Source organism: Alosa alosa, chromosome 8 (assembly GCF_017589495.1).
Source record: "Alosa alosa isolate M-15738 ecotype Scorff River chromosome 8, AALO_Geno_1.1, whole genome shotgun sequence".
NCBI classification, from domain to species: domain Eukaryota; kingdom Metazoa; phylum Chordata; class Actinopteri; order Clupeiformes; family Clupeidae; genus Alosa; species Alosa alosa.
The window spans coordinates 16,789,862-16,816,978 of record NC_063196.1 but is presented as its reverse complement, the minus strand read 5'-3'; the positions used below and the strand labels follow the sequence as shown (position 1 = coordinate 16,816,978).

The 27,117-nt window shown below is 45.4% G+C and overlaps 2 protein-coding genes across 25 annotated transcripts in view; both read left to right on the top strand.

Moving 5' to 3' along the window:
- The first annotated feature begins 1,135 nt into the window (after positions 1–1,135).
- LOC125298756 (band 4.1-like protein 2) lies at positions 1,136–23,727 on the top strand. 5 transcript variants are annotated; one of them, XM_048249599.1, is made up of 3 exons: positions 1,136–1,312; positions 21,786–22,428; positions 23,596–23,727. In XM_048249599.1, exon 2 carries the CDS (start codon positions 21,800–21,802, stop codon positions 22,409–22,411), a length of 612 nt encoding a protein of 203 aa, XP_048105556.1. In that variant the 5' UTR covers positions 1,136–1,312; positions 21,786–21,799; the 3' UTR covers positions 22,412–22,428; positions 23,596–23,727. The 5 variants fall into 5 exon arrangements, with proteins under 5 accessions (XP_048105556.1, XP_048105557.1, XP_048105554.1 ...); XM_048249600.1 differs by having other exon boundaries at positions 1,136–1,408; XM_048249597.1 differs by having other exon boundaries at positions 1,137–1,307.
- epb41l2 (erythrocyte membrane protein band 4.1 like 2) overlaps positions 23,640–27,117 on the top strand; it is a 52,550-nt gene continuing 49,072 nt past the window's right edge. For all 20 annotated transcript variants that reach the window (XR_007194268.1, XM_048249581.1, XM_048249571.1 and 17 more), the window contains exon 1: positions 23,640–23,823. Coding sequence is in view for 19 of the 20 variants with exons in the window: in XM_048249581.1 (XP_048105538.1) it covers positions 23,767–23,823 (57 nt within the window). In the remaining variant the exon portion in view is untranslated. The remainder of the gene's footprint in view (positions 23,824–27,117) is intronic.

Below are 27,117 nucleotides of genomic sequence, written 5' to 3'. Positions count from 1 at the left end.
ATCCTGCATATTGTGTGGTGAGTTGTTTAAGATCCTATGTTGCCAAGATGTTTCATTTTCAGAGACTTTAGAGACTATCAGATCAGATCATTCTCATCTGTTTTCAGTGATGTTTTACTGTACTTTTTTACTGACTGTACATTTAGAGCTACTTATATTACCACTACTTTACTCTCAAGTGATGAGCTTTCTTGACTTGTCTTTTAACTTTACACATCTTCATGTGGGGACATTGAACTTTTGATTAGTAAGGCCTTGAACATCCTCATTTATGTTAAGGTCGTGCCACATTAGAGTATTTGTTTTATTTAATGGGGAAGTAGTAAGCTGTATACTCTGGAAAGTGATACATTTGTGTGACTAAGTAGGACATTGAAAGAAACAAGTTTACTAAAGAATTTCTTTGAAAAAATGTTTAAGGTAATCCATGCTTTAATCCAAAAAAACACCCTTACATGAAACACAAAGTGGAGAGCACTGGTTAAATATATTATACATAATGGATAGATGATGTAGAATGACACTTATAACTGCATGTTGCGTTGTGTACAGTATGTGTTTTGCTTTGCTGAGCTTACGAATGTCTTGGCAGATGACATCGCTTTGTGTGGCATTTGTTTGAGTTTTTTTGGAGAACAGATCTTAATTTCTGTCAGATTCGTTATGTGTCCAGTTACAAGTTTGGTTCAAAATTACACCATAACATATAGGCTATTCAGGCCTGTAAGTTACTGAGATCATGTTTAGAATGTGTCAATGAACATGGGTTCAATAGATATATAGTGCAACAAAGATGGCAATAATAACGGTGACAATTGTGTATACTCATTGCTATGGAATGTTATCATTGTTTAAGGAATAATGACTACCTTTCAACGGGAGAAAACATTTAGTCTGGTTACTGTAGGTCAGATCTCCACCCTATTCGAAAGAATGCTGCATTTCAAAAGGATTCCAATAGTGGGCGACATTTCACCGCAAATCGAAAATGCTTTGTGAACGGTCTTCAACTTGCATTCTAGAGGGAACCAATGAAACAGGCGGGTTTTTACAGGCATAAAACCGAACCAGTACCATTGTCAGCTTTCAGCTCAATGATACACTCGGACCAATCAAATCGAAAGAGTGTATGCCACTGTTTTTAGTGAGGGGGAGGGTGTGTAATATTCAAGTAACTTACGTTGGCTTTTCTCCCAGATAGAATTTGGTCTGGGAATTTCAATTTTAAATCTGAGGGGTAGTTTGGAGCTCACTTCAAGAAAACAGCCTGTAAAGTGTTAGCTTATCAACTTCTTTAACAACAGCAGGTACAGTAAGTAAACTCATTTGTGCGCGTTTCGTTGCTTTCAATCAATCTGGGTCCTCCGGGCATGTTTATCAGAAAGAAACCGAACAGTATCAGAAAAAGGTGTGTGTGAGTGGGCAGATTTATTTTGTGATGTGCTAAAGCTGATGCTATATCATTGAAGTTGGCTTCATGGCGTGCTAGCATGTCTATGCAGCTGAACTAATGTTTGTTGAGAAGCTACGTTGTCTCAATCATTGAGATGTTGCTTCTACGCATCCATGTGGGTATTTGCATAAAGACATAATGCCAGTGTGTAGCGCCTGTTAAATGTGACTAATCCATTTAAGGTACAATTTTATCTTGGATTGCTTGCAATAATCAAAAGGCTTAACGTTACAACAATGCAGAATGTTTTCACTCCATCAGATTTGAGAACATTACAACCGTAGGCTAACCAACTAACTTAGCCAACGTTTGAGGCTGTAAACAAAACCAGTGGATGGTGTTTTAACCAGGGCCATTCCATATCTTGAATTTACATATTTTATGTAACATAGTAATCTCCTGCATCATTGCTAATGCCGAGACACTCAATTTGCCCCGATTTGTAGTATGTCATGCTAACGTTGTTGACAGCCATAATCCTCTTTCTGTAGCTCATGCTGCCCCGTTTCTTTTTTGTTTTGCTTCGTTCGATGCTGAAAAAAAAAACGATGAATGTAGTACTGGTTTGAGGATTGTTAAATTGATGTACGGATTGCTGGCTTTTGGTTATCTTTTGAACTCTGTTAAAATAGTCCACTATCAACTAATTGAAGTTACCTGCATCATGTGAAATGTTACCCAAATGTCTGAAATTAAGTAGCCTAACGTTAGCCTTCTTCTGTGCTACCATGTTCTTGCGCCAAGAAAGTTGCTACAAGTTTTGACTTCAGGATTCCGAGCGGGTGCCTACACGTGCCCAAAACAGAGCAGCAGACTGCAGCTGATGGTGTGGTCCAAGGCTGCTGATTGAGTCACTCGGCAGTCTGCTCATAGTCGGACAATCAGGCAAGAGAGCATTGGCAATGGTGTGCCGTTATTTGGCAGAGAGATATTAAAGATCTCTACTTGTTATCAATAGATTATATTGCATTAGGCTGTTGCATAAAAGGGTGTCGGTTGCGAGTCTTTTGACTCAACGTTAGATTGAGGCTGACGACGCCATTTTATCCCGCTAGGTTGCCAGGTAGGAGGTGATAGTTAGACCATGGATAGCAGATGTCTTCTGCCGATGTCATGTAGGTGGCATTAAATGGCTTTTTAAGAAATGTAGCTTAATAACTAATTATCTGAACAAACTTCAATGTCGTCTTTTGATTCTTATTACGTTTACCGACTTGTAGAATCTCATTAAACGTGCGTTAATTATATTTAGGCTACCTTTAGTTTGCTAGCCAACGTTGAACCTGAATTGTATAAATCATATGATTGGGGCGTTGTCAGTGTAACAGTAATCGTTCTGCGAACTTTGTAAAGGAAATTATGTTCAAAATAAGTCTTCCACACAAGAGCGCCTGTGTACTTCCCGCCATCAACAACTCCATGCCGTTAGACAAAATCCAGTAGGCCTACACCGCATGTAGATCTAGAATTTCTTCGTGTAGATCAGACATCTGCTTTTATATAATTTGCAGCCAAGTTTGTTTACGTTATAGTCAATAATTTCATAAGAATTACATGATTCCAACTTGAAGCCAATAGGCTGCTTTGTCTGACGGTGCCCTAGACCAGTCCATACTGTGTTCTGTGGAACCTGGACAGATGGCTGCAACCCCAACACATTTGCAGACACCCTTAATGGATATACAGCCATGTTGGAGGCAATCCAACTGTAATTAAAACCGCTAAACCTCAGTCAAGGCATAACTATAGTTCCAGCTACCTCTCCACCAAAACACACACACACACACTGACAGACAGACATTTAAGGCATCACATGCCCTCAATACTCTCTCTAAACTGTAATCCCAGAGTTTTACTTTGTTAGGCTGTTGGAGATAACTTCAGTGGTTGAAAGAAGTGGTCTGAATAAGGATTGATGGAGAAGGTTAACTCTGTTTACAAACGTTTTGCAGTAACACCAAAAGGAAAAGTAAGGGCTGATCTCATGTCAAAAGTTCTCCTTGGTCTCATTCCCATGGACATGTTGTCATTTATTGTCAGCTTCATTGACATGCTTCTCTCAGTCCTGCAGCTGTTGTTTATTGTTCACAAACAAAAAAAAGCCTCAGGTGCTCATACAGTCCTGCCCCTATGAAGGGGAAAGAAGTTGCTTGGACTGAGCCGTTAACAATCCCAGCCAATCAACATAGTGCTCCAGCAGCACTGAAGGGAAGGGGTATGATTTTATTGGCTATTGAGCTCAACTGACAACAATCTTGCGCGAAACCAAATGACGGACTGCATCTTTAATACAGTACCCCTCATGCCTAGCCTAATTGTGGGGGCTTTATCTCCGAGGTCCTTGGGGTTCCAGTGTGTAGGTCTAAAATGGGTTTATGGCAGAGTCCTGAACTCCTGTATTGCACACCTCTCCTCCAGAATATTGCATGTAGAATAAAAAAAAGTCCCAACACAGGCTGGTTAGCCTATCATTTTCATACCTTGGATAAGCTTAGGAGAGTCTGTGCGCAAATTCTTTGGCATGTTCTGTGGCACTGTCGTGCTGTGAGCAGCCTGTGTGTTAAAACTGGGGCCCTGTGACATGAGGGGTATTGGAGCTGTTTGCCAGTCAGGGGTTTTTGCTTTGTCTTATCAGCTGTGGGAATACCTTCCCGCGCGGCTGTTCTGTTATCTCAGAGTGGCCGCGCTCTTGCTGTGAGATTTTGTGCCTCAACCCAAGCGTATATGCGACCAAAAGTACAGAGAGAGGAGTTTGCGCTGAAAACACGTATAACTGAAAATATAGAGGTCAAATTTCCAATTAATCTTAAAACTGACAAAGTTCTAATTTGTGTCTAACAACTTTTTTTTTTACATAATTATAGCCATTGGTGCCAATGTGGTTCTGATACTAAATCAGCTAGTTTCTTTAACAAGATATCTGTTAGCAGACTTCCCAAGCCCCCCTCCTGTATTGTTTTGAGATTCTTGTGATTTGCAGTAGTCTCCAGTATGTCAGTAAACCCTGTAGTCAGACAGGACATATCTGGTAGCAGGCTGTAACTTTTGATCCCTGTGTCTGATAATAATCTCAACGCAGATCACATGTATAGGCTGTGGTTTGGTTTTGCCTTAGAATTTCAAGAAATAGATAGATAGATAGATAGATAGATAGATAGATAGATAGATAGATACTTTATTGATCCTCAAGGGGAAATTCAAGATGTGACTGCCTCTTTATCAGAAGTTCAGTTTTATAGCCAGCCCAGTGTGTGTATGACCTCATACCTTACCTCTGCAGGACCTTTACCCTTGCGGCTCACTCACAAGCAACACCAGTTATGAACATAATGGCTATTGGACAAAAGATATTGCATACAAGTTACTTTTGTTGGTGATGGTATATTATGATGTTTAAAGTTGTACTGTTGTATTTAGTGAAATGGTCTGAACCTTTAACCTGATCAGAATTTGCGCACAGAAGTTTAATACGTTTCTGAAGTAAAGTGGTCATATGACTGAGGGTTGCAGATGTATGTCATAATGGCCCTGATATGCCAATTGTAAATTGTTGCTAAAGAGGGGAAAACGGCAAGGGGCTTTAGGACACCAATCGTCTTCTCTCACAGCGAGGCAGGGGATTAAGATCAGTTTGGAACAAAACTGTCTCACATTTTGATCTGATGCTAAGTTTCCTGCTGGAACTGGGCGCTCTTGACACGACTCGCCCATCTAATTCTGGAGCTCGCCGCAAGAGAGATTGCTTAACCATTCGGAAGGGTTGTGGGAACATCCAACAACCCCCTTTTTTTTTGGAGGCCTACATTCCCTACATCCTGTCTTGGCCACAGAGATTGTCCCCATGGTTCTATCTAGCCCCCATGCAATCCTTGCCTCAGAGAGCTATAGAAGGACCAAGGTGCCAGGATGACATAGTCTAGATAAAAAATGCGTTAGCTGTGTTGTATGCTAAGCTAGGCCTATTATTTTAGTCTTTTATAGCAGCACGGTTAATTGGATCGATGAATGAATTGAACAAAAAGCACAACACAAATAGAATAGAATTTGGTTTCTTTGTGATTTGACCTTGCCTGGTGAAAATTAACCTAAAGGATCGGTCTCAAAAGAGAAAGTGTCAACCATGGTCTGCAGCCTGGTACAAACACTACATTTGTTGTGTTGTAGTTTCACCACAGCAGGCCTGTTATGGCAGTGCGAGACTATGAAAGGACGGCACAGCATGCATCTAGGTCTAAAACAGATAGGCTATATTTTTCTATCCTAACAAAAATGCCAGTGATTTGGCTTCTTCCCAAATATAGTTAAAAAGAGATTATCTGCAGGAGTCCAATTTATCAGCCAGAGCTCTCCCTGTCAGAAAGAAAAGGAGTAATTTGCCTCAAATACTTGAGTTGTATCAAGGCAAATTTGTTGGCACTGTCAGCAGTGGTTGGTGACCCATGCAGCTTAGAGAGGCTGGGTTAGTGCTCATTAGAGCTATGTGTTCCTCTGTTGCATAGGTTATTTGTTCTACAGGATGACCCTGTCAGTTGATTGGGCATGGCCTTATAGGGGTCTCTCCACCAACTCTTTGCGTTGCCTTTGTTTTCTCATTACCAGTCTCTATCCGAAGCTCTCTCTGCTGTTGCACCAGTAGCTGTGTCTGAAGTTATTGAGCTGACCATGACCACACAGCTTGCGTTGTGTTGCCTCCTTAACACGGTTCTCATTTGTAACTCATTTGCTCGTCTTAAAGGCCTTTTTTCATGTTGTCTTTGCAGTTGAGTAACCCTTCTGTTCTTTGCTGCCTCATCATATTTAGCAGAGGGAATTATACAGGATGAAGACGCATGATAAAAGTCAGCAAAAACAAAATGCATATTTTCTGGAACTTTAGCCTCTCACAGTATTATCGGGCAGTGTCAGTGCTGAGGCATTTCTGGTGGACGTAGTTAAGAGACTTCTCTCCTTATTTCATTGGGGTCGAGGTACTAATTGCTAGAGGGGTTCTCACAACATTGTTCCATTAGTGGTTGTCTTTGCCATTCAAATGATACTCAAGACAAGCACCCCCATCCAATTTACCTCTCCACTTCTTTTCCCCTTTGAATGTAATCTTCTATTAGCTGATTTTCTTTAGGAAGAGGCCATACCCTTAACCATGCCTTTTGGGAAAAGTCCTCATTGACTATGCCTGAATTAACCCGTGGTGAGGGAGGAGGAAGCAAGCACTTGACGGCTTGCATTACCTTCTCACAGCTTGGCTCAGTTGCATCTAAGGAGCTTTGATTAAAGCTTCCCTGAAGTAGTGCTGCTGTGGAAAGCTGAGCTTTGCGTGTGAAAAGACAATGGCTCTCTGTGTTTTTGTCGTTGAAAAGGTAAACAGGTTTTTGGTCGAGGGGTTGAGGTGACGTCATGCAGTCGCATCAGGGGCTTGTGTTGGTCCCATTGAGTTACATGCATTCATCATAGTCGAGATAACATCAGAAATGCAGCTCATGCTCAAATATCGTAGGTCACGGCTGTTTTTCCCTGTCGTCAGTGACGTGGACCATTGCTTTTGCTGACAAAAGAGAGCCATGACTCCCTCTCTAAATGTGAGGGGGAGAATGATTCTAGAATGTAAGAGTGAGATTCTAGAGTGCAAGTGAGATATAGATATAAAAGGAAGTGAATGAAGATAAGAAAAGCAGACGGGGAGGAAACCATGCGGTCTGGATGGGAAGGATGGAGTGTCAGTGTGTCCGACTTCCTGCCCCCCACCTCCAACACCCCACTTGACAGACCCCCACCCCACCCCCCGGCCCCTTTCCCCCCTTTACAAGGGCAAAGTTCATGTGTTGTTTTCAACAGATTTGGGGCGGTGCTGTGGCACTAACGGGCCGCTGCATGGGAAAATAAATATCAGTCCCTGTCCCTGTGACCCCAACGACCTAAGATGGCTAAGGGTACATAGAATAGTTTTGCAAGCAATGTAGGTCTATGCAAACACAGACCTGCTGTTTAGTTACAGAGTGGTGGCTCATTTCATCTTTCCGCTCTGAAAGGCATGGTTTCCCCAAGAACTTTCCTCTATAGTGGATTTGCACTGAAAACAAATTAACCCTTAAAGGAGTACCGTCACACCGGTGTGACGGGAATGTTGAGAAATGAACATTCTAAAGAATATCTGGGTTCATTGAATTCAACATAGAATTTTAGAACCTTCAATTGTTGCGGAACTTAGAATGTTCAAAAACCTACACCTTTAAGAGTTAAATGTAATATTACACTGTTGTCTCCCTGCAAAATGCATTACATCCTTGTTTGTACACAGACGGCCATGAATGTTTCATAAACTCTTACAAAGGAGAAAATATCTTAGTTTTCACTCTTTGTCAGCCTTGGTCTCCTGTTTTTGTTATCAAAGCTGTTGTTCTGGCATTTAATGAAAGAAGACAACAGAGACCTTTTCCTGCCAGTCTCCAGAACCACAGTCTCTCTGGTGGGCCTTGTATAATATACCTTTGCGGTGCGTTTCCATGGGAATCATGCTCAATGCACCTGTGTTGATGAGCCAGTCTCCCAGAGGGTCGCTCTCGGAAGAGAATGCAAGAGGGCGCTGGGGTTTGGGGGCTGGGCTCCGCCGGTGCACGCCTCGCCGCACTAACGGGCAGAGAATACGAGAGTTTAGGAGGGACAATGGGCAGTTATGAGAGATTGTATTATTCAGATGCTCAACACTCAGCCATTCAGAGCTGAATAAAGGGGGAAGCGAACTGGCCTTTCAGAGGGGAGGCCGCGGACTAGACTGCTTCAGTTGAAACTGCTTCTCTATCTCTCGAAACTCACTATTTGTCAGTCTCTCGTCGACAATGTCCAGCTCTGTCCCTCCCTCTCTTTCTTTCTCGCTCTCTCTCTTTTTTTATTGTGCATGAGAGCATAAGTGCTCTCAGTTGTCAGTCACCATTTTGTTTTGTGGTGGGACATGTAGATTGTATGGCCACCAACCTTAATCCCTGATTCAGTACCACTGAGATGGATAATTGATAGATTTAGGGCACTGCGGTGCTGCAGTTGGTTTATCACTGAAAATGAAACCATCATGTGTTTTGCAATGGCTAGACCCTAAACAAATGTAGCTCTTATTTGAGATAACAAATATGATTCTGTTGAAAGTGTCGTTGGTTGAATAAATTGATTTCACTTTGTCATATGTTTGGTTTTTGTCATGAATTGACCCAATATCACACAGTGTGTGTGTTTGTGTGTGTTTTGGATCATAATCCTGTAATCCATGTTTTAAAGTGGACGCATGAGTTATCAGCATTTGAACATTCAGCATTTTGACACCAAATGCCAAATCTGCTGCTGATTATACCAGATGGTGCTTTTAAAATGTGAATTAGGCCAAGGTTTTTTTCTCAGGCAGAAACATCAGTGAACTGCACACAACGCTATGCCTATGAGAAAATGGTGAGTTGATTTTGAATTATTATTCCCTGGAATTCGGTAATTATTTTTCCTTAGAAATCCATAACTGTGACTCTGAGGTATTCCATGAGTATCTTGTGGTCATGAGGATTGAGGAAAATTGCATGAAGAAGATTGCATGCACTTACTTTTTTATTACCCCAATAAAGATGGTAGATGGTGTAGAAACTTGAGTGCAGTAAGGCTACCTGTTGGTATATTGTCTTTCGCCTGTTATGGTATTGCTATATATTCATAGGTCAAACTTAACCAGCTGCAGCTTCTCTCCAATGCCTTGGAATATTCACATTGACTGAGGCAGCTTTGAGCGCATGAAGGATATCAGCGCCTGCCCTTTAATCAGATCTCCCAGTCTAAGCCGGTCTACCAAAGAGGGTCTGTAATGTCCACTGTCCTGTGTAAAAATAGGGGTCTGCATGCATGCAGCAATTTAAAGGAGAATTCCGGCGATTTTTCACATAGATCTGTTTCTCGAGGTACAGAACCCCCCAGAAATAATCAGTTTTGCCTGGGTTGGGTTACTGCAGCCAACAGCTAGAGCTGCTAGGCAGTGCTACACTTTGGGGGCATGAACTTTGGGGCTCATGAACATTCAAAAATTCCTGTGTCGATTTGCCTTTAAGAATTCCAGTAGCAATTTGTGAAGCTGTGCTAAAATGTCCTTTAAACTATTACAGACTCTAGTCTCTCGATTGCGCATACTAGAGCAAGGCTACTTATTTACGTCTCAGCCCAGCCTCCCTCCTGAGAAGATTGTATTATGTTTGGCTAGGTGGATGTGACACAAGTGATGGATGACCCTTCCTCTTCAAGGCATGCTGCTAGTCACATATGAGCTGCATGAAAGCCACAGGGATTGCCGCTTGCAAAGCTTTTCTGTTGCGCTTGACAGTAGAGAGTGTACTAGTGAAGGGGGAGATTTGGGGCCCCTCTGATTTGGGGCACAGCCCAGTGTGGGATCAGACCTTTGGTCCTTCAGAGAACTCCTCCCGGGCTCCAGATTGTCGAGTAGTCATAAGGGGTGGGGTCAACCCCAGATGTGCTCCCTCAAGAGGGGCTTGTGGGCGTTGGTGGTGCAAATTTGAGGGTTTGGTTTCTCTTTCTTGTGTCAGTATGTGTCTGTTTTACGGAACAACATGATGTCATGTATAACAGCATCTTGACAACTAAGCCTCTGGAGTCTCCAACTAATCCACAATAACATCTCCCAGTCCCCCCCACCCACATCCCAACCCTCACGCCCACACACTGACCAGAGTCAACAGCTGTCTGGACAGCAGACTGGCTGCGTCTGTGGAACGATGGAAGCCATATTTAGTTCCCTATTATGAATAGCTTTTTATATTAATGAAGCGTGTTAAAGGAAATGGAACGTTGCAGAAAGGAGCCAGGCGTATAAATGTTCAGGATGTTGTATGACAATAGAGGAAAACGACCACTCGGGGATGGCCACAATCAAAAGGATTTGAGGAAGGGGAGTCTGTTTATCTTTTTTGTTGTTGTGGCTAAATCCCACCATAATGACAGAAAAATAAATCCTGAAAGCCCAGCTTCTTCTTTTCCCAACTGAGCATGCCTTGCTCTTCTCTGCCTGCCCAGCGTCTGCTGCTCTGTGCAACTGCAGGGCGTGGAACTCCTATTGAGAAGTGAGTGAACTTGAGCCTCCCAGCCCAGGTCTCCCTGATTGGGGGGAAAAAATATGCTAGATCTGCATGCAAACTAATGTGCTACTCGAGAGTTCATTAGTGTTTTATCAAGCAACCCCAGGAACTGTGAGCTCAGTGGTACAGATTTAATGTGGTTCACGATGGAAGGTTTCTGGACGTGTTTAGACTTTGTCCTCTCTGTCACTGCCTGCACAGACACAGGAAGCAACCAGGACCAGATGCTCTGTAGGGACGACAGCAGAGAGGAGGACAGGAAGTGAAGGGGTCAGCCTCCCCTCTCCCACTGATAACTGGATTTTTGCAACTGGAGCTTTGTCTGGTTGCTGGTGTGTGGACTCCTTCACCATCATCGTTCTAGCTGTGGTTACACTCAGTAGGGGTGGCATGCAAGTTTGAGGCCTGTGGATATAGATGTGTTCACGTTTCAGTAACCTCCATTCAGTCATATTAGACCTGATGAATTCTGTGGTGAAGCAAAGCCTGCAAAAAAATACCAGCCCTGCAGGGTGTGTGGGTGTTATCACAGCTCTTGTACTCTTTGATGGTCTTGTGTTTACTTCAGTGAGTGAGAGAAAGTCAGAAGAAGTATGCAAACACCAAATCTCAGCCACTGTTAAGCAAGATTTATGTGTTCTCGACTCCGAGGTCAAGTGATTTGCTTGCTCGCCAGTCGGCTGGATCGCTCATCCCGTTTTTCTCATGTGCGCGTCTCCAGTGCAGCTGTGAAAGACATTGGTCTCCCAGATTTTCCTCTCTGAGACGGGGAGCAACGCTCGATTAGACGCCCCTCCAGCAGAGACACATACCAAAGTAAAAGATCACGAGAAACTAGCTCGTCACCTTGTGGGAAGCATGTGTTTCTGGATCTCAATCAAGTTGGGACATATCCAGATTTCAGGGAGAAGAGGTAGTGATAAACCTGCACAGTAAATCATTATGGTTAGTGAAGTTACATTACTGAACCACCTATTTACCCCGCGAGCAGATGCTATACTAAGAGGACCCTTAAAGCACCATTCTGTAACTCCAGTCATTTCTTTGCCGATTTCTCACTTTTTTTCTCACATTTTTCTCTACGAAGCTCCCCTTACAGCTTTGGGGTGCATGTTTCACAACCGTCTCTTTGGTATTTTCGCTGGCTCTGCCATGATGAACATGTAAAAAATTAAGCCATCTTATAGCTAACCGGCGTGGCTAACTGGTGCTTGAAGAATGTGTAAATGTCCAGAGAATTTTAAGCATTTTGTGTTTGTCGCTCTTTCTCGCTTCTCACGGGATTCAGACACTGCCGGTGTAACGGAGGCGAACTGAGCTAGCATGCTAGTTGCCCGTGTAAATCCTCACACCCCTTACCTTAAGAGCCTCTAACCGCTGAGTTGGAAGCCTGGGCTATTAGCTCAGTGGTCAGAGCGCTCGACTCCCATGCCGGTGTGTGTCGAGGTGGCTTGTTCGAGGGCCGTGAGCGGCGGATGAATTACGACCTCTGGTACAACGGGACGCTAGTGCAGATCTTGCTTGACTGGTTTTCCGCTAGGAGATGGTAGAGGGAGCAGGGAAGGCCGCCATTCTCGCCACAACAGGTCATTTTACCATCACAATAATTTCTAAACTGTTATTAAGTTGAAAATGTTGCATAGTTCCTCTTTAAGCATTGCAGGAAGCAAAGTGACAGAATGTGTTGAGACACCCAGTCTCTAAGCCTTTTATTACCCCGGAGTCTCGTTTTCTCTTCTCCTTCCTAGTTATAATACCCTGGGGGAATATCGGTAAAGGTCATCGCCTTGCCAGTCCTCAAGCTCGAGTGGAGTCCTTCATCTTTGCCTCTGCTTCATGGCATGGACTGCATGCGTGGCCATGTAGTGACCTTTACCTGACCTTTCCTCTCATGAGCTGGCCAAGTTCTTTGTACCAGTTAAGGCTATCTTTCTATACCATCTCCTGAGGTGTCAGCACAAGCTTTATTTTCCTAGAACGCCTCTCGGAAGTTAGTAGGGGGGTGTGTTATCTGTGTGTGTGCCTGTGTTGAAGGGGATGAGTGTGCACATGTGTGTGTTTGTGTGTAAAGCAAGTAAGAGAGGCCCATCGAATGAAGAGTGCTGTGTTGTCCTAGCTATAGCACACAGTAGCCGCGGGTTGACAGTGATTGATCCGTGCTTTGTGTCCGCAGACAGCCGGGGTCATTGTCAGGGAAACAGAGACGGTCTTTGCTGCCGCAGCACTGAGGTTGACTATGGGTGGAATTCAGGGGTGCTCTCAGTGCAAACATGGTGTCTGCTGCCTCCCAATCTCGTCCACTGCAAGGGAAGGCGTGACCGTGGAAAGCCCATAAGTGTGACTCTGACTCTGTGGCTTTTGTTTTATTAGGTTTTTGCCTTGACGTTAAATTCGTCTGTCAGGGTTAACAAGGCTTCTGGAACTTTTGCGGCTTCGGGTCTCAAATGACCCGTAATTAAAATATCAGCTTGAATCATGCTGTGGTGCAAAAAGCCTGTAGTTCAATTAGCTTTCTTCTGTGTATTTTAATTTATTTTGAAACAACTAATGAGGTTCATTTGTTTCTGTCCAATCTGTTATGGTTTCTGTACACTGATTCTTGGCCTCTGTATTGTTTACAATCCAGAGGGGATCTCCGGTTCAAACTGTTTTTGTGCTGCTCCCTCCTCTATTTTCGTCCTTCTTTCATATTTCTCTCTCACTCTCTATCTCTCACTGATTTTGACATGGCACAGGCTGCATGTGTAACCAGGAACTCCTTCGTTGCTATAGCAGCAACACTTTGAAAGGGAAATCTGGTTCAATTTGCTGGCAAAAGAGCTATGTAACCTTACCACTGAATAGGAGAAAGGAAAGCAAAAAGATTGTGTGTGTGTGTGTGTGTGTGCTCGCTCTGTGAACGCATCATTCATACTTCACTCTTGTTCATTACGCTGTTTACCCAGCAAAAGAAGCACCCCGAGCTGAAAGGTCTGCTTCCTGTTTTGTGATCAGTTATCTCCCCAGGCACAGGTGCTCCCAATGGAACACATACAGTGCAGGCACACCCACAGTCACGCGCACACACACAAACACGCACACACAAAAATATACGCACGCACACACACACACCTGCATGCACGCATGCGCATAGACACACACACACACACACACACACGCATAGATACACATGCTTGTCCTTGTGCGGCAGGTGCGGTTCATTCAAGTTCAAGTGTATTTTATGCCCTCTTCAGGGTCCATTTAACCTACTTTATTTCCCAGGTAAAAGAGCAGGAAGAGGCCAGCATTTCCTCTCCGCCAAAACAGTGTTTGTCCATGTCAGTCCTCAGTGTTTTATGTCTAGGCTATGTGTGTGTTTAGGGTGTCTCTTTTCTTATCTCTGTATAAAAAATGTCTTGGCTCAAGCTGCCTTCTCTCAAATTTAGCCATGTTATCCCTGGCAGAGCCCAGATGGAAATATCCCACTGTACCCGCTCGGCAGCACTCCGTGGTGGATAGAAAAATGCAGAGAACATTTGTGGCTTCTGCCGTTCTCATATCCATCACGTCGGTCAGGACTCTACGCTCCCGGCCTCAATAAAAGAATCCATATTTGGCTCACGGTATTCATCAGAATGAGGAGAGTGAGGTTTTGTTTTGCGTGGCAGTGGAAAGGCTTTCTTTAGTGTAATGGCCTTTTTTTGTCGCTAAGATACTCGGGGAGTAAAACCTTTGACATCTTTCTTTTCATCTTTAAAGCAAGGAGAAAAGCCCTTTTGATGAAGGCCTTTTGGGGGGACAACCCCCCCCCCCTGCCCTTTCTAACCCCTCCCTAGTTTCCTCTCCCACCCCTTCACTTGTTGTCTATCAAAAGGTATTTTATAGGGCCTAACCCTGTTGTCCAGCTTCCTTGACCCGGGGTGTTTGACTGATGACCTCTGAACTCATGGGGGGGAGACAGCTTTGTCAAGGTCGATGGCAGAGCCACTGACCGCCAGACGGAGACATCTTGGAACTTCCTCCATGCCTTGGTCGCCTGTTTCGTTTCGTCCACGCGTTCTGACATCTGATGTGGCATCTGGTGTTTCTCCATTTGCCTTTCGTGTGACTTCTTTGACCTGCGCCATCTGTCTCAGTAGGCCCTGTGTGTGATGGTGGACACCGAGTCATCACCAGGGATCAGATTTGCTCAAAATGCAATTTGCTAGCAGCACTCAAACCATTAGAATAACTTGATTTAGCGACCATTTGGATGGAGCAGTGGTGTGCAGTGTACTTTGAGTTTGTTTGTGTGGAGGCGCAAAAGGGAGAGAAATGGAGCTTTGGAGCGCTCTTTACAGGGTCATTCGCTAAGGGATGAACGACGTCAAAGGCCAGCCTTTTTCATAGCCAAGCCAAACTCGGTCTGCATGCAAGTGTTTGTATCTGATTTGCAATTGCCAAGAGCTGAACGTGCACACAGACGGAGTGTAGAAGTAGTGCATGCTCCGACACTAAAGCTACACCCAAACAGACAGGCTTTCTGGGGTCAGTGGTGCACCAGAGGAGGTGGCGTGGCATGACGTGTGCCCCCGAGGGGAAATGCTTGGGCAAGGATGGTGTGTTTTGCAAAAATGGCATGTCTGGCACTCCCCCTTTGAACATGTCTCTCTCATATATAAAAAGAGGTGGCCACCGCGCACTGTTATATTTCTTTAGTGATTTTTATTGAGCAACGCGTTTCGCCAGTTGCTTCATCAGGCTCATGTCTCTCTCATATCTCTCTCATTCTTGATCTCACGCGCTCTCTCGGTTTTGGTCCTGCACAATCGCTCACACTCTCTCGCTCACACACACTCGCTCACACACACTCTTGACCTTCTTTAACACCTTTATTCTTCTGCCTTTCACTGGCTCCATTTGTCTTTTACGTTCTTGTGTCCCCATTTATCTCCTCAGATCCCTCCTGTCTTTTCACGGTCTGTAGAGATTTTTTACCCGTCTTCCTCATTCCGACTACGATCTCTTTTTTCTCTCTCTCTCTCTCTCTCTCTCTCTCTCTCTCGCGCTCTCTCTCTCTCTCTCGCTCTCTCTCGCTCGCTCGCTCAATATTTGCTTCCCTGGTCTTCTGTGGGTACGTATGTAGCCTCCCTTCTTCCTCTTGCATTCTCCCTCCCTCTGCCACTGTCATAGTCACCCTCCCTCTCTCACTCTCATTAGTGCTCGCTCTCTCTCCCTCCCTCTGCCACTGTCATAGTCACCCTCCCTCTCTCACTGTCGTTAGTGCTCGCTCTCTCTCCCTCTTTTTTTCTTTCCCTTTCTCGTGTGATCCACTCCCCGAGTTGGCAGCCCGGCTCAGTAATGACAACGTTCCGTGCAGTAGGAGTCTGATCAGCTGTAAAAAAGAGAGTGAGAGAGAGGGAAGGGTGCAGGAGGAAGGACACGAAAAGGTAGTGCGAAAAGGAGAGAAAGAAAGGACCAGTGCACGGTAAGATGTTCTTGCCTCACCCTATTCCCCCCCATCCCTCCTTGGCATGGCTGCGTCTGCGGTGTCCTCACCTCCCTGCTCGGGAGCTTGTAAGATGTAGCAAAGCGGGTGCTTGAGCCAACATGGAGGCTGATGGGGGATCGGTCGTTAGTTTGGGACAGGAGGTGGGGTCAGGTGATTTTGAATTTGAGGACACAATGAGGTTGTTGAGAGCCGAGTTGCACACCAGGGCTTTGTTAAGGTCACAAGATGACCCCCTTTTTTAAAAAAACAAAACTTTTTATAGCACAATTATGGTGCCTCGTTCACATAAGATCAGGTCTGCAACTGCGTGCTGCATAGCGCTAATGTGCTATGGCAGTGAGTTGAAGTGGCTAAGGGTTGTGACTTGTTCTGACCAGCATCTGCTGCTGTGTTTGATTTGTCATGCTCGTGTCCATGTAATATGTTGTGGGCTCGTGTCATGGGCTCTGCATCCATGACCTTGTGCATGTGCACATGGTGTGTGCGCGCACATGCAATTTGTGAGTTAGCATGTTCACATGTGTGCTGGGCTAGATTTCAAATGTAGCCTAAAGCAGGAATGCTACCGGCCTGGACTGCAGGAACGCTTTCATTTTCCCTCTCAGACGTTAGTTATGTTTTTTGTTGTTTTGGTGGAGGGTCGTAGGTGATGGGGGTGGGCGGGGTTGGTGGTGGTGGTGGGGTGGGTGTTAGTGGACAGCGCAGGGCACTGGATGTCAGGGAAATGAAAGCAGGTATGTCGCTGATCCCTTTTGAAGCGCATTCCTGGTACTGTCCGCCTCCGTAGGGTGCAGACACCAAGCCAAACAATCGCTTCAGCTCCATGCACTCCCTGGGCTTGGGGGGGCGGGTTATCCATTCGCTCGTTGTTTTTTTGATCTGCCGAGTCACATCAACAGGATCCTCTCCCTCTCACTCCTCTCAGTGCTCTCTCTCCACGTCTCAAAACTCTAAAATTAGACGATATGAAAATCGGCAGACAACACAAAGCTAAAAAAAAAAAAAGCTTAGGGATTCTTTTTATTGTGTTGCAGCAGATTTGTTGTTTTTGTACAGATTTAGGGATTTTGAGTAAGCATGTTTGGGATGGTCAACAGATGGCAGGAGCATAGGGGTTATGTAATGGGTGTAATAAACGGTCCATTTTATGCCTGGAGAAACATGTCAAATGGGAGTTGGAGTGGAGGGAGAAAGAGACAGAAGTAAAAAAAAAAAACTGAAAAAATTGCTGCTGAAATTGTGAAATAATTCTAAAGCGCTTCTGATATTATTTCATACCTTTATTCCTCTGTCCCTTTATTCAAAGTTAAGGTGTAAGTTTTTGAACATTCTAAGTTCCGCAACAATTGAAGGTTCTAAAATTCTATGTTGAATTCAATGAACCCAGATATTCTTTAGAACGTTAATTTCCCAACATTCCCGTCACACTGGTGTGACCGTACTCCTTTAGGATAGTAGCCTACAGTTAGTAGTGTTGCCCATTTGTACATCTTGCCCATTCGAGTTGTACTAGTCTGTATGTGTGGGTGTGTCAGAGATAGAGAAAAATATTATGAATCTGGCAGTGGACTCATTCATGAGGAGTTGCCGTGGCGAAGGGAATAAGCCAGTCATGTTAGTCATGGTCGCTCCATTCTCACTGTCTGCCTCGCAACGCTGTTGTAACACAGGATAAGCTGACATGGCAACAGCTGTTTTCAGTGAAAATTAAATCAAATTTACATTGGTCAAGTCCATGTCACACAGGCCTGGCCCTCTTCCTCACCCACTCCCTATTCTCTCTTCTTTCCCCAAGTTTGTAAGAGTCAACAAGCTCATCTTGAGGTTAATAGACAGTAGTGGCCCTTTTCCATTAAGGACCGGGGCTGGCCCAAGGCTTTTCCCCAGTCTTTTCCCCAGTCTTAAACACTTACAAAAAAGTCTGAGGCTTCACCCCAGACACCGGGGTTTTACGCCATCGTGGAAAAGGGCCATAGGTTGCAGTTTGAGTGGAATTCAACATCTTTCTCGGACTCATGTAGTTTTCTCAAGAATTGTAGGTCTTTAGGGCTCATTCATACTTTTTGCAGAAGATCTCTAGAGGCTGTGTTTCTCCCATGAGGTTGAGTTAGGTAATCCCACAGATATACACAGCCTGGCTTCCTTCTGCGAGACAAATGCAGGGCCATCATCGGACATCCAGTTCACAAAACCTTGGGCCTAATTAATAGCATTGATAACATATCATCCCTGTTGGGGTCTTGGGCATTGTTTTAGCCCACACCCATGCCCCAGTCAAAGATGGCTAAGTCTTCTTTAATGGGTCTTATGTTGTAAACTTGCATTCATGTCTGACAGATAAGGAACTAGCTTTGTACAAACATGCATGTCTTCTGGCTAGCTGCTATTTTGTCTTTTACTGTGCATTTGTAAGATTGTGTGTATGTACTGAATGAAGTTTTGAATCCAACTGGAAAAAACTTTGTATTCCATGACTTGGCTTCTGAAGCAGTTGTGCACCTGGACACATTAGTGGTCATTCCTGGAAGCATTCTTGGGGAAATTGATCCATAGTTGAAATGTAAAAGGCAAAACATCTGGGGTCCAACTACTTCTACTAAATTAAAAGCTGTACATCACTCAGTGGAATTTGACTTGTTGAGAAGTTGACACATGATTTAGATTTTTTTTTTCTTCTTTTTTTATTACTTAACAAAGCCACTTTCAGACTGACCAGGCCATCGCACAGCTCTGTTAACGAAGCAATTTTTGAGAGTTCCTCCATTGGAGCATTCTCTCACTGACACGGTCATAGGGCTGAGTTATGAATCGCCCCATTGCCCTGTTGAAGATGTGGTGGGGCCCGTGCTTTGACAGAGGTGAGGCCAAAACCCCAACTGCTCCACACCTTCACACAGCACTAATCTGTGAATGGACACTGAGCACTCAGAGTGGCAATTCTATATACACACACACACAGACAGAGCTTTCTGTCAAATTACAGGCCCCACCATGTAAAACTCACACTACTCGATCGTGAAACATATGGTGGTGCTAAATAAGTATGCACACAAAGGCGCGCGCACACACACACACACACAGTGTTCTGGCGGTCCATGACTCCAGGTCTGTTGTGTCTGTTCCACGGTGGATTAGCAGCGTGGTAATATTAGCCTCTTAAAGCAAAGAGGATCTGAAAGCATGAGAGCACACCAACCAACCAACCGGCCAGGATCGAGAGGCCATTTTGTAGGAGCCCGCCCGCCGAGACGTGATTGGTTTTGACAGGTTGTGTTGTTTCAACCACTCTCATCTGCAAGCCTTGCAGTTTGGGGATTTGGGCGCTGGCCCACAGGGGTGGCAGGGCCCTGACACCGATGCGCTGACTGTCTTTGCAGACCCAACGGTCCGGCGCATCGTTTCGCCATCCGTCTAGTCAGAACTGGTCACAGAGGTTGTTTTGAAATGTGTTTGAAAATCCTACAGTGACCGTGCCCCTTGTTCTCACTTTGAGAGCATTGCTGTGTATACCACTGCACAGAACCTGTGGAATTGATGATGATGGAAGATCTTACTTGGAGCATGGTGGTGCTAAATGGATTCAATGTTAGAAGAAGTAAAGAAATGGTTATTTTAGGCTTTTTTTGCTAATTAGGCCCATAACTTCATGCTAATGCGTGGCCATTAAAACCGTTGAAACTGATGCCTTTCCTTTTGTTCTTAGTTTCTTTGTACAAAGTCTAGTGGTTTTATATTTCAAAGTTTAACTTGATCAGTGGTGTGTTTTGCACATGACCTCAATATTGGATTCACATATGCCAGGAAGTAGACGGTGGATTGTAAATTCATTTTTACGGCTAAATTAATTAATCATTTGTAATCCAATAAGGGCTACCAGAGGGCCAGCTGGTCTTGGTTAAGAGTCCCTGAAACATCTCTGCTGTCAGTGGTTATCAGGGACACAGTTTACAGAATTTCCTCTGTGTACCTGTACTTGTTGGAAAGGTGCACTTTCTCCCTGTCTCTCTCATCTCCCTTTCGTCTATTCGGTCTTCCTCTCTCTCTCTCTCTCTCTCTCTCTCTCCTTCCCTCCATATTACCATGTCTCTCTTTCACTGTCTAGCTTCTAGTCATGATTTGTTCTCCCTTTGGTTTTGCCTGACATCGATTGTGAGTAACAACCCTCTTCATTAGCGGAACGGAGGCAGCCTTCACCATCAATCATAACAAGCTAAGCCCGAAAAACACATTTTTTAACTGGGGGGCATAAATATTTCTCTGATAACTTTTTTCCTCCTTCGTTCCTAATTGCTGTCCTCGCTCACCTTGCGTGAGAGAGGGGTTTCAGCAGCACTGTGCACAGTCAGACTCTCGGCCCCTCTCCAAGTGGTTTAACTCTCCTGTGTCAACCTAGTCACGTGATCAGCTTACATGCGAGCAGCCCCCGCTGCCCCCAAATTAAGCACATAAAATGGCTCCTTTTGCTCATAACTCCCCGCTCATTCAAGCATGTGCTGCTGTTTGCTATTTATAAATTCCCCCCCGCGCGGGGTCTGAAAATATGCGCACCATGAAATGCTTTTTGCGCTAACACACACACACACACACACACATCAATTGTGACAGGATAACTGAAGTGGACATAGGAATGTCCCATGGTGGATAACAGAAGATTCCGGATTAATTCAGCTTTGAATGCTGCAGAGCAGACAAGACTTCCTGTTTGTTTAACAAAGACGCCCCACCCTCACCCCATCAAATGTGTGGACACATAATAACATAATCTAGATTTACCTCTTAGCTATACGATGATTAGCCCCTACATAATTTCCTGAAAACACACAATACTCAGAAATGGTGCTTTTCAAGATTCATTACCGATTCAAGCATTAGTGAAGGTATCAGACTAGCCTGCGTGTTCCCATGCTGCCTTGCGCGCAATTTGATTCACGCTGCTAAGGCAGCCTGGAGACCATGGAGGAACAGGGGGGGAAAGCAAGACGATGATGAGCTATGCACAGACGCATTTCATAGACATCCGTGGCACCCAATAAACAGATCTGGGCATTTTTTTCAAATACGAGAAAATGAACGTTTGGTTCCCAGACCACGTCTCATTGAGAAGTGGTGGCGCTAGCCAGGCTAGTATCAGACAGACCGCTCCCTAGAATGTTATTTAGGCCCAAACCCGCAAGTTGGTCTCCTTTCAGAGGTGGCTTGTTTCTCTGCTATTGGTTTGGGTAGTACACTGCTGTTGGTCCAGATCCCTGCATCACTAAATTAGCAGTGCTATCTGTATACCTCCTGTGACGGCTCATTTCTGTCCTCATTCTAAAATGCCCACGGCCACTGGAGAGCCTTGTCATTAGAAATTAATAGGTCTTGCGTGCGTGTCTTGTCAGTGATATTTGGGCCCTAGGCAAAGCTTTACTTATGTGTCTACTCTACATCATGTGGAGAGACCCTCTGTATTGCTACCCACACTGACATTTAGGGGAAATAAATTACGAATTTGAATTAAGGATGCTAAAAACCATCATCATGCCTCATAGCCAGTCCGAATGAATTAAGGCTTGAAACAGGGTCGCTTCCACATTTCACGATGCAGAAAGGTGTTCCTTTATCAAATACATCGACTCAGTGTTATACAATGCAACAAAACCTAGTCTGCTCACACTCTACCTTGTCAATGTTTACCCTAGTTAATATTCCTCCTGGCCACAATTTTCATGACTCATCTTTCCGGTTCTTTCTCTCCTTCTCTGTACAGCGCACACGGGTACCATGACGACAGAGGTGGGATCTGAGACGGAGGTGAAGAAGGAGCCGGAAAAGGCGGAATCGCAGCAGGAACAGCCAGCGGCAACCGCGTCGAAGGAAGAACCCGCCAACGAGGCCAAGCCCGAGGCTGAACCAGCCGCCTCCGAACCCCCCACAGCAGCAGCAGAACCAGTAGCCGCCGCCACCGCAGAGGCAACAGCCTCCGACACCCCAGCCGCCAAGGAGCAGCAGCAGACCTCCGAGAGCGAGCAGGCCAAGGCTGAGGAGCCCAAGGCGGAGGACAAGAAGGACAAGAAGGAGAAGGAGGGCAAGGAGGGCAAGGGCATCTCCCGGTTCCTCCCTCCATGGCTTAAGAGGTCCAAGTCCCAAAGCCAGGTGGGACCCAAAGAGAGCGCGCCCAAGGAGGGGAGCGTGGAGGCTGTGAAAGAGGAGGAGGAGAAGAAGGAGGAGGAGGAGGAGGGCAAGGCAGCAGAGGAAGACAAGGTCGACGGGGAGCAACAGGCTCAGGCCGCAACAGCGGATCAGTCCCAGGAGCAGAAGGAGGCAACCGCAGGGAGGTGCCGTCCGCTCAGGAGCCCAAAGCAGACGACAAGGAGGAGGAGAAGCACTCTATAGGCAGCGCCGACACACAGGTAGTCCAGGGGAAGCAAGGGTCATTTGATGTGCACTTTTGGTGATACTTTTTGTGCTTCCTCAAGCGCTGGTCTTGAAGGGTTTGAGAACTGTCTCTCACTCACACTCACACTCTCTGGTCTCCCTATGTCCTGGCCTGGTTCAGCTGCAGTGAAAACCCTGAGGAATTGGTGTCATTTGATTCACTCCACTAGGCACTATCTATATATATATGTGCCAACTTTTCCCAAGATGCCGCAGGGCACCTTCAGGCGGAGAGATGGAAATGGGGGCAGCTGATCTTCCGTGCTGTAGTCTCCGTCTTTGCTGCGAAGGTCAATTAGTTACTGTGACAGCTATGCACCCTCAAAAAGCATTCTGTGTGTGTGTGTGTTTGTGTGCGTGCATGTGTGATTCTCAGCTGTGTTTGAGTCACTCCAAAAAAAAAAAAAAAAAAAAATCCACATTCTTTTTGAGTTGGATCAGGCCTAGCGATAAATCTATATCATTGGAGAAGGGCGGCGTTGTGAAAAGGCGTGCAACAGAACGAAGTCCTCCTTCATTGTTCTCATCAATATTCCAGGCCAGATCGCCTCCTTTTTTTCCATGTTTCCATCCCGTTCCACCCAATGACCTCATCATCTCTAGCCAGCAGCCCAGCGGAAAAACGGCCGTCACCGTCCAGAGCCGTGACTCCCTTTCTCTTTTCGTTCTTCGCCCCTCTCAGCCCCCAAAATCACGGAGGGAAATGGTATGGGTCTGATTTGAGTCAGCTGACCAGGAAAAAAAAATCAGATAAACCAGGACAGGTGGTGACCAGAGCATTTCACAAATGACACATAGAAGGCCTCAAACCTCAAGCATTCTTTGCATTCATGTGTTTGATGGTGTGTGTATGGTAATAGGGCCGGATATGTGAGTTACACTCATGAAATCTGGATTTGGTTTCGTGTGTGTGTGTGTGTGTGTGTGTGTGTGTGCACGTGCGTGCATACTTGTTTTTTTGGGTACAATGATCGAATCAGATGTGTGCGTGTGCGCATGTGTGTGTATGTGTACAATAATAGAAACGTGTGTGTGCATACTTGTGCGTTTGCATACAATACTAGAATCAGATGTGTGCGTGCGTTTTTCAGAATCAGATGCTCATGTTTGTCTTGCCCCCCTCCCCACCCACCCCCTTCCAGCCCGCCAAGGAGGAGAAAGGTGAGGACTCCCAGGAGAAGGACGCTGAGGAGACGAAGGCTGAGAACGGAGTAGAGGAGGAGGCCAGCGAGGAGGCCAAGAAGGACGACGAGGCCACGGACAAGGCCGACACTAGTATCCTGTCCCCACTGCGACTCACCAAGAAGATCAAGATGGTCCTGTGTCAGGTCACCATGCTGGACGGCAGCCAGTTCACCTGCGAGGCGGAGGTGAGGGCAAAGACTCATTCTAATGAGACACGGAAATGCATGGGGTTTGTTTGCCAATACGCCAATATGGCAGTAGTCTCGACATATATTCTGCCCCCTTCCTGTATACCGAGTCTGTAGCAAGATGGCCGCCGAGTGGGGGGATGCCTCGACGCTTGCAACCCCTCACCACACCTGCTCCCCTCTCCCAGGGGACGTCTAGAGTCCACAACACTCCCCACTCCTCCACCCGAACGTGCACCAGGGCTTTTGCAAGAGGATGGTGGGGGAGATTATATTTCCCCAAGCCTGCTTAAACTGGCCCCTTGTGAGATCATCTCTCTGTTGTTGTTTTTGTTATTGTCATTATTGTTGTCAATTCCCTTGTGATCCTCAACCCACGGTGACCTATGAAGTCAAGCGTGCAAGGAACTGAACGAAAAGAATGGAGCTTAGGCGGAGATTATTGGTATCTGCCTTGCATTACATCTCTGCTGAGATGGTGGCCTCTTTGGGGTTTTACTTTAATTGAAGGTGGATTATTATGTAGACTCTGGTATTGCTTTACTGTAAGTAACTCAAAGGACATTGAAAACCCATGAAATTAAGAAAGTGGGGTCGTCTGTATCTCTCTACCATGTTGGAAATGCTCATGAATTTAAACTCCTGTTTTTTTTAAGTATAAGTGTATATATATGTATAAGTATATATGCTCTTTTGATCCCGTGAGGGAAATTTGGTCTCTGCATTTATCCCAATCCGTGAATTAGTGAAACACACTCAGCACATAGTGAACACACAGTGAGGTGAAGCACACACTAATCCCAGCGCAGTGAGCTGCCTGCAACAACAGCGCGCTCGGGGAGCAGTGAGGGGTTAGGTACCTTGCTCAAGGGCACTTCAGCCGCTTCCTACTGGTCGGGGTTCAAACCGGCAACCCTCCGGTTACAAGTCTGAAGCGCTAACCAGTAGGCCACTGCTGCCAATATTTTTAATATATTTATATAAAATATTTGGGCTACCTTTAATTTGATAGGACACTGAAGGAAGTGACAGGAAGAAAGTAGGAGAGAGAGAGATGGGGTGGGATTAGGAAATTACCTGGGTCAGACTCGAACCCAGGTCCCCATGGACACCTGGACCCAAGTGTGGTACGGGCGCAGGTGTAATAGTGTGCAAGGAATCCAATGTACCCTGCCTCTTCACAGTATCCCATTGTGTTGGATACTGTTCATCGTGATAATCCCTTTCCTCTATAAAAAGCCATCCTGAATAGATTGAGAGATTGAGTGTCTGTGTGTGTCACCATTGTCAGGTCCTCTTGTTGGCCTGAAATCCAGCACTGGGTTTATTTTTAGGACCCCTGTGTGTAAAGAGGTGGAGGAAGCTAATGAGGTCATAATAGCCCAGAGACCCAGATTACTCAGCACCTGGAGAGGAACCATGGCAACAGGGAGGCTTGAGGTCATGACTACTGGGTGTAGTGGAGGTAGGAAGGAGACCTCAGGTGACCTTTAAGCTGAAGATGCGCAGGGCAACTTTCTGAGCTATGTTGCAACTTTTTATTTTATCTGGGGAACTTTATTTTACCTGGTAGCTGTGTAGTTGCCCAGCAACATTGCTCAACGTGTTGCCCGATGTCACATCACCTTGAGGGCCAATATGCAAATGGAGCAGCATGTGCAAAATCTGTGTCACATGTTTAATGTAAACGCAGCTGATTCCGAGAAAACTCTATTGACAAAACGTTCTTGTAAAAAGACGCTGAAATATTAACGTTTGTTTGAATTGGAGACGGTCCAAAAACCATCAAGTTGCAGTTTTGTTTTGTGTTAATTCTAACTTAAACTGTAATGTAAGTGCTGGAGTAACATTATAAGCTCTCAAAATAAAAAACAAATGCTGGAACAGAAAGAATCAAAACAATAGGCAGTTTTGGCTGAACTCCACATTCAAGACTTGAACAACTAATACACCATTGCCAAATTCAGCTACGTTTTTTTAGATAATGCGTCATTGTTAGCCCAGCTCTCAGGGTTTACTTCAGACAGATATCACTTTTTCTTATCGGCTGGGATCACACAAAAGGTGATTTGTCCTGTAAATAAGCTTTTTGAGTTTCAGTTTTGGACACCATTTTTCCCAACATTCCTCTCTGATTTGCTTCAATGAGTACATTACTCATCCCTATCACTTATCATCGGCATCAAGGAAAGTAATGAGAACTCACTGTGACTCTAAGTATAGGCAGTGTTTTCATTTGCCTGCTAATAGTGCGTGTGATGAGAAATTGATCCATTATGTATTGTTGTGGGCATCTTTTACATTGGTGATATCCCTGACTGTGGAATGGTAATGCAGCACTGCATATACCATGTGAACGACTCTCACACGCACGCGATGGCACAAAAAAGTAGTCGGACATCGTCCTAGTTTCTTGTCCTCTGCTCATTGGTTCACTCAGTTTCTTGGCCCTGATGACTCAGTCCTTGTCCTTGGCAGACCTCAGCGGTGGTGGTGCTGGTGGTGGGGGGGAGCTGGGGAGGGTGAAAGGCCACTGGACCAGAGTCGTCTGTCTGGCAGCCCCCAGTCCTGGCACACAGCTTGAACTTGGTAACGGCTCCTTTAAACATCCTCTGCACTACTATCCCCGAGCAGAGATTGTATTTGAATAAGAGATATTTAAATATAGTATGCTGAAGAACTGTAGCAAATGCTAGAACTTGTAAGCCGGCATTTTTCTTTTTGAACATACTGTATAGCTTTTCAATTGCTTTCAGTTTTCTTCAAAGACGTTATAATTGGAAAGCGTCTGCTAAATACAATAGCCATAAAGCTGACGGGCGGCGCCAGAAGGTCCCGCCACGTGCAAGCTGACCGAAGTATGCGGACCATATCCACATGCGGTACGGGTGGGCTGGTCCTGCTGTAATGGGATCATGGTGTCCTCTTAGGCGGTGCTGAAGCGATCAGCCCATGAGCTGATGAAGCAGCGCGGGCCCCTCGGCCCCTGACCCAGGCGATGACTTCACGGCGGGTTGAGACTGGCGGCTCAGGCACTGCAGGAGGGGGGTGAAAAGGGGAGTGCTCCACAGGGGCTCGTCTGCCTGCTGGCTGGGGACCCACCCAGAAGCAGATTAACGTTGAGAAGGTGGGGGGCAGGGGGTTAGAATGAGGTTAGTTTGGTCGGGGTAGTGGGTTTAGCGCCCTTATAGATTTAACCTCACATCATCTGCTGGGCTTTGCTTGGCTCTGCTGAGCCAGTTTGGACGTGGTTAAGAGGCCCGTCATACTGCTTTCATCAGGCCTTTTAGT

Bases quoted from the DNA above. Each gene is read 5' to 3' on its own strand.
- LOC125298756 (XM_048249599.1), top strand. From the start codon at position 21,800: ATGACGACAGAGGTGGGATCTGAGACGGAGGTGAAGAAGGAGCCGGAA.